The sequence below is a fragment of the Schistocerca piceifrons genome, chromosome 8 (genome assembly GCF_021461385.2).
Source record: "Schistocerca piceifrons isolate TAMUIC-IGC-003096 chromosome 8, iqSchPice1.1, whole genome shotgun sequence".
Lineage (NCBI taxonomy): Eukaryota > Metazoa > Arthropoda > Insecta > Orthoptera > Acrididae > Schistocerca > Schistocerca piceifrons.
Window position 1 is genome coordinate 292,236,464 of NC_060145.1, and position 11,469 is coordinate 292,247,932.

At 41.3% G+C, this 11,469-nt stretch overlaps 1 protein-coding gene across 1 annotated transcript in view; it reads right to left on the bottom strand.

Annotated features, from left to right (window-relative positions):
- The window catches only part of LOC124711352 (nuclear migration protein nudC), a 55,285-nt gene extending 52,258 nt beyond the window's left edge, over positions 1–3,027 (bottom strand). The window contains exons 1-2 of the mRNA XM_047241389.1: positions 2,856–3,027; positions 1,846–1,923 (exon numbers count right to left, since the gene is read on the bottom strand). Of these exons, the coding sequence (XP_047097345.1) occupies positions 1,846–1,923; positions 2,856–2,933 (156 nt within the window). The 5' untranslated portion in view covers positions 2,934–3,027. The remainder of the gene's footprint in view (positions 1–1,845; positions 1,924–2,855) is intronic.
- Between the last annotated feature and the right edge of the window lie 8,442 nt (positions 3,028–11,469).

Sequence of the window (11,469 nt, forward strand, 5' to 3'; positions counted from 1 at the left end):
AATAGTGGTGGATGTTGATGTGTGGAGTTGTTTAACATGCAGCATTGGATTCATTCGAGTCTTATTTATCACTGTGGTAACGTGTGTTTATTTGAGTCTGGATTTGGAAATGTCTGCTTTGATTTCAGTGAGTTGTTATGTTTTCATGTGTTTGCGATTTTATTAGGTTTGATTAGTTTGGTGTTTGCTGCATGGAATGAAATGTGGTATTTATTTCTCTTTTTTTGTTAGGCATGGATATGACTGATAAGTTTACTAGCTTATGATTATGTGCTGCTTTGGTTGAAGATCTGCTGTCAATAATAAAATTTCTACAGTTGGATTAATAGCAGAATATGTTAGGTGATGGGCCTGTGGGCAGTGCATGAAGTTGATGAGAATCCTGGTGTCCCTAACCATAGACCCATATATATGGTGTAGTCTCCATGATATTATCTAGTGTTTGGTATAGTGTGGTACGTGGTAGGCCATAAGGAAGGTTGTTTTGCTCATATATATATATATATATATATTTGTTAACCATAGTATTCAGTTGATTAATATAGTGATAGCTTCATTAATACACACATCAAAAAAAGTTTTGCATCACCCCAGTTCCCAGAACTTCTGAAGATAGACATTGACTGTGGATATTGTATCACAGACACAGTCTGTTTGACTGTTCAGACATGTCACTAAAACCACCCAACATGTAAATAACCAAGCATGAGCTGCGCTTATTAGATGGAGGGAGTCGGACAGCTGATTAGTTCCAGTCATTCCACCAGCAAGGAGGTACATGCCTCATGTTGTCTGTAGTTCAACCATGCCTAGACAGTCAATACCGCGGTTCGATTGCATCCACATTGTTACTTTGTGCCAGGAAGGGGCCTCAACAAAGGAAGTGCTCAGGTGTCTCGGAGTTAACCAAAGCAATGTTGTTCGGACATGGAGGAGATACAAAGAGACAGGAACTGCTAATGACATACCTCGCTCAGGCTGCCCAAGGGCTACTACTGCAGTGGATGACTGCTACCTACGGATTATGACTCAGAGGAACACTGACAGCAATGCCACCATGTTGAATAATGCTTTTCATGCAGTTACAGGACGTCGTGTTACCAAACCGCACGCAATAGGATGCATGATGTGCAACTTCACTCCTGACGACCATGGTGAGATCCATCTTTGCAACCATGACATGACGCAGTGCAGTAAAGATGGGATCAATAACATCCAAAATGGACCGCTCAGGATTGGCATCACATTCTCTTCACCGATGAAAGTTGCCTATGCTTCCAACCAGAAAATCATTGGAGATTTGTTTGGAGGCAACCTGTTCAGTCTGAATGCCTTAGTCACACCGTCCAACGAGTGCAGCAAGGTGGAGATTCCCTGCTGTTTTGGGGCGGCATTATGTGGTGCCGACATAAACCACTGGTGGTCATGTAAGGCACTGAAACAGCTGTACAATACGCGAATGCCATCCTCCAACCAATAGTGCAATCATATCGGCAGCATATTGGCGAGGCATTCGTCTTCATGGACGACAATTCACACCCCCTTCGCGCACATCTTGTGAATGACTTCGTTCAGAATAACGACATCATTCGACTAGAGTGGCCAGCATGTTCTCCAGACATGAGCCACACTGAAAATGCCTGGGATAGATCGAAAAAGGCTGTTTATGAATGACGTGAGCCACCAACCATTCTGAGGGATCTACGCAGAATCATTGTTGAGGAGTGGGACAATCTGGACCAACAGTGCCTTGATGAACTTTTGGATAGTATGACTTTGAATTACCCACAGGAAAATTGTGTTATAATTTGTTTTACTACTCTATACATTTAAATTAAGACTTACTTTTTCTCCTGCACCTTTACCCCCACCAGTAAAGAAATCAGTTTTCCTTGCTAGGAAACTGAAGATGGTGTCCAGTAGCTGAAAGAAGTATGATGTATTAATCCTTCAGAACAGCATTGCAGTGTTTGAATACAATTTACACTACCGCAAGATCACTCTTACCAATCCTTGAGGTAGGCCACTAGCACAATAAATGTTGAGCAGAGCAAAACATTTTTTCTTTATGTCTATGGCCTTTCGGAGTCAGGAACTTTAAATATGAAATACTAATGTATATCAGCATTCATATCTGACTGACTTAGATGTTTACATGCTAAGCATAAATTTCTTAATCTGCAAAAATTATCACCTCACATTCCTGTACCTTATTGTCAAAGACTGGGGGAAATTTTTATTATCTAGTGTTTTTTGCTCAACCAATTTAGATAGGCCTACTCAGGTTATTAAATAATAGGCAGAAGTGAAGAAAAAAATTACTATCACTAGGCCTATAATTCGGGCAAAATACCTGCTTACCACATTTTGCAATTCCATCACCTAGTATCTCACGCATGACATTTTCTAATATTTCTGACGTTCATGTAAACTGAAAAAGACCTGCCAACCCTGAACACTACGTTTGAAAAGCAGACAACCATGGTGACAATATGTATTTCCCACATGCTTGCTGATACGGAAGCCAATAGTTTCCTGTTCTAATTTCAAATAGTGCGTTTGCAGTATTTTTGAAAATATTGAGAGTATAGAAAATATAATATTCCGGTAGAGTTGCACATAAAACTGTGTAAGATCCAGGTTCTTAACAAACTTGACAACATATTCCTGAGCTGCACGATCGATGTTTCTAGAATCAACAACCGTAACATACGTAGTACCTTGCTATATTGTTAAAATACATAGAGTCACCAAAGCATTGCAATCTGGAATGCGTACACAAGGAACTAAAAAGCATTAAAGGAAAATAATACAAATTCAGTGACATAATATACACACGTTGCATTTGACTGTACCTCTTGGACACCACCTTCATGTTGCTGTGCCATAGCAAGCAACATTCCATCAAATTTTTCTGGATCATTTGGTTGCATTTTTCACACACCAACAACAAAAACAAAATCCACAAACACCGGCAACTCCTAACCCACCAACTCGTTGCTACGCGCAGTAGAACTTCGAATTCAACAAAGATACTATACAATATACATTGAAATCAAACTCAATCTTCGACTGAAATCGAATATCGAAAAATCCGTCATTGAAAGTAGAGTATCTTTCAGGCCAAAAGAATATCGAAATGAATTGAGCTGTGTTAAGCATACGCCACAGCACAGAGCAAATTTCGTTTCCACAGGCAATGAAATCTTGCACGTTCATTCCCTCAACATAATCTTGAGAAACAATCCTCAGGCCGCAAAACGGAAACCCTGGATTATTAAAGGGATCAGAATTTCCTGTTGAACAAAAAGAAATTTATATGACTCCCTAAGGCTACCTAATGATACCATCAAAAAGAAGGACCACTGATTGTACTGTAATATTTTAAAAATCCAAAACTATGTACATAACATCTGAAATTGATAACACAAATAACAAATCAAAAACCATCTGGTAAGTTATAAAAAGGGAGAGTGGTAAAAAAGTAGAGTATATGATTGACATAGAATTAATTCAGGATGGAAATATTGTAAAAAATACTGACGAAGTTGCTAACATCTCCAATAAACATTTTTTTTAACAGCTGTTGAAAAAATTGGCTGTGAAGGCTCAATGGGTGATGAAATAGCTCTTCTGCATAAAGCTAACTATGCCAGGAGTTTGCCAGATGAAGATAGTCCCCATAACAATTAGTGAGATTAATAAGACAGAGAGATGAAGTCAAAAAACCCTTTCAACTAAGACACTTAAACACTGTCATGTCTGTATAAATGCAGTCTTGTATCACATTTTTAATGAATCCCTAAAACAAGGCATTGTTCCACTTAGATTAAAATATGCTGTGTGAAACCACTTTTCAAGAAAGATGAAAAAACTGATGTAACAAACTACCGCCAAATATCCCAGCTAACAACTTTTTCAAATGTCCATGAGAAACTGGTATACAGGAGACTTGTTAATCACCTGAACAGCCATAACATTCTCAGTCAAAGTCAATTTGGTTTCAGGCACGGCCTATCAATTGATGATGCTATTTTCTCTTTCACCAGTCAAATTCTCGAATTTCTTAACAGAAAATTAGCAGCAATTAAAATTATATGTGACTGTGTCAATCATGAAATTCTGCTAAATAAAGCAGACTACTATGGGTTAAGTGGAATAATGGGGACATGGATTAAATCCTACCTTACAGGTAGGAAACAAAAGGTAATAACTACTGACAGTAATGGAATCCTCGCATTGTCCGAATGGGGCACAGTCAACACTGGAGTGCCTCAAGGCTCGATATTGGGACCCTTACTATTTCCTATATTTGTAAATGACCTCTCATACTGCACCACTTCAGTGAGCAAGTTCACCCTATTCACTGATGACACTTCTCTTCTAGTTGATGAAGCAATAGGGAACAATGAGGAAAATCTGCGAAAACGCATTTGATAACATTCTGAAATGGTTTAACTGAACGGACTCTCTCTGAATATAAAAAAAACTCATTGTGTACAGTTTCATATGGCGCATAAAGAACCGAGGGATACGAATATAGAATGTAGAATGTAACAAACACAAATCAAGCAAGTCGACTCGGGTGTGCACACAGATTGCAAACGAATTTGGTCCAACCATATCCTAGATAAAGAAAAGAGGCTACAGTCTGCAACATTTACCTTATGCATAATTGCATCAACCACACATGAGGAGGCCATAAGAGCTGCTTATTTCTGATATTTCCATGCACTTTTGTCTTACGGAATCATCTTTTGGGGTAATCAGTCCTTGGCAAAAAAAAAAGTTTTTACTGCTCAGAATAGAGCTACACACACCATGTGTGGTGTGCAACCAAGGTACTCATGCAGGAATCTGTTTAGGAAACTACAGGTATTTACAATGATGTCTCAGTACATATACTCCCTTGTATGTTGCATTAATAAAAACAACACTTTCTTCAAAACCAATAGTGAATATCATGATCACAACACAAGGTCAAACTATACCCCTGTACAGAAAGGAGTAAAGGCATCAGAAATTACAATGTTCTACCTAGTGTCATCAAAAGTCTTGCTCCTGAAACACAAAAGTTCAAGAGCAAACTGAAAGAATGCCTAACACAAAAGTCATTCTATTCAATTAGTGGTTTTTTTAATGCATGGGGGAAAGTTTTTATTATAAAACTGAGTTAACCATTCAATGTAAGCATAAATGTAAACTATTTGTTGCTGTAGTGTTATATTGTTGCTCAGATACTTTGATATTGTTAATTTGAATGTATACACATAAGTGTTAACGCTGATGTATGTAATACGTCTTTATTTTTTGTAGTGTTCCATGTTGTTACTATGTGTCTTGTCATGAATTAGCCATATTGTGTGCTGCTGCATTGGTCATTGTTTTGCCTATATGCTGACATGGTCGGGCATTGCCCTGTCGTCTCCTCCGCATCACCAGATATGTCATGCGTGTCAGTTCAGTGTGCTGACAGTCCTTGGAGTATTGACCACTGATGTGTGCACAGCGCTGGACGTTATTCTCCTTGGAAGCAGTGCCCGTCTGTTCGGTCTTTGATCTGTCTAAGTGCTGACGGCTGCTGCGCAAACTCCGCTGGTCATCAGCCTTCTCCCATTGGGCAGAAACATGACCAATGCCGGCTTTCCTTGTTCGACTGCTGGCGCTTCCGAATATTGTATCTTAAAGTGTCAAAGTCTCTAAAATGTTTATTTAATCTGTAACAAGTTTTTATGTGTTTTTCTGCTTTGAAAAACATAAATAATTGTTATACATAATTATTATACACCCTACAAGTGCTGTAAACAGCAGTGACAAGGCTTATGTGTATGGACTGTGACTGTCATGATTAGAACAAAACTGTTCTGCTTGCACAAAATAATATACTGTACCAAATAAATGTTGTGTGACTAGGGCGTCTCGTCGGGTAGACTATTCCCTGGGTGCAGGTCTTTCGAGTTGACGCCACTTCGGCGACCTGTCCATTGATGGGGATGAAATGGTGATGATTAGGACAACACATCACCCAGTTCCTGAGCGGAGAAAATCTCCGATCCAGCTGGGAATCTAACCCGGGCCCTTAGGATTGACATTCTGTCATGTTGACCACTCAGCTACCAGGGACGGACCACTGTACTATGAATGCATTATCTTGTGTGTAACTGAATGAGCTGCTGTGCGCACTATAACATGAACTGTCGCCATAGAGAGTTTTGAAGCCTTTGTTACGTGTGGTTCTGTAAAATAATATCACCGTCAGGAGAATCATTTACTAAGAAAAAGGATGTAATTGCATGACTGATGGATGGACTAAACCTATAAACAAAGTTGACACTCGGCGCGGTGGCTGATGGGAGCGCCCATAAAGGTATTTCCCATTTACAGTCGTTCCCATCAGCCACTGCACCGAGTGTCAACTTTACGTGAATATTATTTCAATCATGCCGCCACCACCAACGTCGTCGTCAACACACGGATCTATGTTTTTTTTTTCTGCAATGCCAAATGCTTTCCCTATAAAGCCTTAAAGTATCTCACGTAGTTTCAGTATTAATTTCTTTCTCTTTTGTGACATGCTTTTGTTGACATTTACCTTTTCAAAAAATAAATGCAGTATCTGTAAAGCATATTCGCAGTTGGTGTTGACATTGTTGTGTGCACCCCTAATAGTAGTTATAATTGTTTACTTTCTCTGCCTCATTCATTTGTTTTATTGTAGGTGTTGTTGCATGTGTTTGATGCATTCTTTTGGAGCGGTGTTTTTTATTAATATGAACAGTGGTTTTATCAGGCGCATTTATGTATTTTGTTGTGGTATGTGCCAGCCCCCTGCCTTCATAAGTTGTGGTGTCCACCATTAAATTCTGAGCGCAGACAAATCACAGTTAAGGCGGCTCGTCCTCTATTGGTGCAAAGTAAGCCATAGGCGGGAATTTTGAATCTGACAGCTAAGTAAACTGTGTTTACATTCAATAAGACGTCATATTGCGGCATATTCATGATCAAGTGCTAATTTATTTGACTCTAAAAGTTATAAGCGAACAAAATTGTAGCAATTTCCTTAACTATTCTTGAATTGGTTTACAAGAGTTTTCGTACTTGTTGTCAGACCCTGATGTGGCTACTTTCGTTAAGTTTATAAGTAAAACGTTTTTTTTTTTACTTTAAATAATCGAAATTCAAGGTCAAAATTACGCAGAATAGGTCTCTGAGAACCGTTTAATTCACGTATGCCTCAGGACTAACATAGCATGTTATGGCTTGATTTGTTGACTACTGAGTTCTTGACAGTTCGCATGCCAAGCAGTTCCATAAGTAATGTGAGCTACAGTGCCAATGCAGTGGAAGAAAGATCTGAAAACTTAAAAAAACTGCCAGCTATGCGTATACAAAGGCGTCTTCTTTAGATGTCAACCTCCACTAATGAAGAGAGGGAAAGCAGTGGTGTGCAAAGGATTTAAACACGAAGCAGGAACACCAATGACCACAGAAGATGATTTGTAAACAAAAGTGAAATGCGTCTAGTGTGAAATTCTTCTTCATTAATTGCAGTAAGATCAAGATTGCAAAGCTAACAATAATTAATTGTTAGAGCTGCTGCGGAAGATGGCCATGCAAACAAAAGTGACATTTGTTTAAACTAGCAATGTAGCTCTATGCTTGTTTTAATTTTATGCTTAATGTATGTAGTAGATTTAATGGCATCTGAGAAATGAAGTTCGTGTCTTTGAGAATGCAGAATACTTCTGTAAAATGACTTCAAAGTCAGAAATTCTAAGTGTTGGAGTATATTTTACACCTTCTGAATATATTTTCCACCCTTCTTTTTGATCCGGGCTTTCGACCAGCACTGGCGAAGTTAAAAATATATTTTTATGTTTTTATTTTATTTTGTATAAAATTTTTGCATTTTTTAACATTTTCGTATCCTTTTTGTTGTCATTTACCTTTAGAAAATTATAAACGTCGCCTCTTCTCTTCTGAGTGATTATAGACAATTAATAGTTTTGTTTAGTATGATAGGCCTCAAAACATGGCACTACAGATAGTGGTATGTTGCATGCTCTACATTCGTATCTCGTTTCTCTGCGCACTTTCTGCTTCGAGCATACTGCGCACCGACGCACTGTCGTTTCTTCGAGTTTTCTGTCTCAATGACCTTTGAAAAATGCCCCCCGTAAATCATAGAGGATACTCCTCTCCAGACCGCCTTCTTCTGCCAGCTTTACGCCGTTCTTTTGCGTAAGCTTCAACAAGCTCTCTTACCAGACACAAATGAAATCCCACTAGTTGCATTTTTCGTCCTCTTACTTCTCTGTAGAGAACATAGGCATTTAGAATGCATAGATCCAGTACGTGGAAAAAGAACTTTTTGTACCACTTGACCGTCTTTCGTACTGATTGCACGGCTCTCAGCAGCATGTCACAGCGGTCTTCAGCACCTATACTCATCTGCAATACACTGTGGTTTCCTCAATCTTTCACCTCTCTTTCTGTTTGTCTTTTCCATCTCAGCCATTTCTACAGTATTACAGTGGTCAGTATCTACACTTCTCTTTTGTCACACCATTTCGTCGCAAGGATTGTGTCAGTGCACATAAGCTGTATTTCTCCTCGTTTTAGTTTGTTCTGTAATTTTTGCGGATGGATATGTGTGTGTTTGCGGGTGTATACCTGTCCTTTTTACCCCCTAAGGTAAGTCTGTCCGCTCCCGGGATTGGAATGACTCCTTACCCTCTCCCTTAAAACCCACATCCTTTCGTCTTTCCCTCTCGTTCCCTCTTTCCTGATGAAGCAACCGTTGGTTGCGAAAGCTTGAATTTTGTGTGTATGTTTGTGTTTGTTTGTGTGTCTATCGACATGCCAGTGCTTTCGTTTGGTAAGTCACAACATCTTTGTTTTTAGATATATATATATATGTATATACACAAATATTCCGCACCTCCAGGGCCTCGCGGCGATGGAGCACTTCCACGCCGATCAACTGCCACCCTACCCAAAACCTCTTTCCTCATTACCTTAGCCAGCTTCATCCTGACCCACAACTTCTTCACTTTTGAAGGCCAGACATACCAACAATTAAAGGGGACAGCCATGGGTACCAGGCCCCTCGTACGCCAACCTATTCATGGGTCGCTTAGAGGAAGCCTTCTTGGTTACCCAGGCCTGCCAACCCAAAGTTTGGTACAGATTTATTGATGACATCTTCATGATCTGGACTCATAGTGAAGAAGAACTCCAGAATTTCCTCCCCAACCTCAACTCCTTTGGTTCCATCAGATTCACCTGGTCCTACTCCAAATCCCATGCCACTTTCCTTGATGTTGACCTCCACCTGTCCAATGGCCAGCTTCACACATCAAACGATCCCTTCCCTGCAGCCTAGGTCTTCGTGGCAAACGAATCTGCTCCAGTCCGGAATCCCTGAACCATTACACCAACAACCTGACAACAGCTTTCGCATCCCGCAACTACCCTCCCGACCTGGTACAGAAGCAAATAACCAGAGCCACTTCCTCATCCTCTCAAACCCAGAACCTCCCACAGAAGAACCACAAAAGTGCCCCACTTGTGACAGGATACTTTCCGGGACTGGATCAGACTCTGAATGTGGCTCTCCAGCAGGGATACGACTTCCTCAAATCCTGCCCTGAAATGAGATCCATCCTTCATGAAATCCTCCCCACTCCACCAAGAGTGTCTTTCCGCCGTCCACCTAACCTTTGTAACCTCTTAGTTCATCCCTATGAAATCCCCAAACCACCTTCCCTTCCCTCTGGCTCCTACCCTTGTAACCGCCCCCAGTGTAAAACCTGTCCCATCCACCCTCCCACCACCACCTACTCCAGTCCTGTAACCCGGAAGGTGTACACGATCAAAGGCAGAGCCACGTGTGAAAGCACCCACGTGATTTACCAACTGACCTGCCTACACTGTGAAGCTTTCTATGTGGGAATGACCAGCAACCAACTGTCCATTCGCATGAATGGACATAGGAAGACAGTGTTTGTTGGTAATGGGGATCACCCTGTGGCTAAACATGCCTTGGTGCACGGCCAGCACATCTTGGCACAGTGTTACACCGTCCGGGTTATCTGGATACTTCCCACTAACACCAACCTGTCAGAACTCCGGAGATGGGAACTTGCCCTTCAGTATATCCCCTCTTCTCGTTATCTGCCAGGCCTCATCCTCCGCTAATTTCAAGTTGCCGCCGCTCGTACCTCACCTGTCTTTCAACAACATCTTTGCCTCTGTACTTCCGCCTCGACTGACATCTCTGCCCAAACTCTTTGCCTTTACAAATGTCTGCTTGTGATTGTGTATGTGCGCATGAATATGTGTGTGTGTGTGGGAGTGTATACCTGTCCTTTTTTCCCCCCTAAGATAAGTCTTTCCACTCCCAGGATTGGAATGACTCCTTACCCTCTCCCTCAAAACCCACATCCTTTCGTCTTTCCCTCTCCTTCCCTCTCTCCTGATGAAGCAACCGTTGGTTGCGAAAGCTTGAATTTTGTGTGCATGTTTGTGTGTCTATCGACCTGCCAGCACTTTCTTTTTGTAAGTCACATCATCTTTATTTTTAGATTTATTTTTCCCACGTGGATGTTTCCCTTCATTTTATATATATCAGTTGCGTGTTGTAACAAACACGGGCCACGGTCGGCGAGCAGCATCTGCAGGGACATGTTTACGATGACGACTGTGTTTACGAGTGTGGCTGTAGTGCACTGTTGTGGTTTGGTCTAGATGTCGCAGTGTCCGCATGTAGGGCTTGCTGCTATTGTTATTCTGCATTCGTCTCTGCACGCAGACCAACTGTAGTACACTGTGTTACCAGACGTCTGTGATAGTGTAGTGTTGTAGGAACTGTGACCATGGTGTATTCGAACTCTGAAAAGGCGGAGATGATACTCATCTATGGCGAGTGTCGGCGAAATGCAGCTGAAGCCTACAGGGTGTATGCAGAACGGTACCCGGACGGAAAGAATCCAACGTGCTGCACATTGCAAAATGTCTACCGCCAACTGTATGCAACAGGTATGGTCGTAGCACGCAAACGGGTCCGTAACAGACCCGTCACAGGAGAAGCGGGTGCAGTTGGTGTGTTAGCTGCTGTTGCCATGAACCCACACATGAGTACACGAGACATTGCGAGAGCCGGTGGTCTGAGTCAAAGTAGTGTCATGCGCATACTGCATCGTCACCGCTTTCACCCGTTTCATGTGTCGCTACATCAGCAATAACATGACTTAAATCATCGAGTGTAATTCTGTCAATGGGCATTAACAGAGAATGCATTTCAGTTCTACCTGTTTACCGATGAAGCGGGTTTCACAAACCACAGGGCAGTGAATCCACAGAACATGCATTATTGGTCCGTGGACAATCCTCGCTGGCTCAGACAGGTAGAGCGACAGCAACTGTGGACTGTAAAAGTATGGTGCGGAATCATTGGCGACCACCTCA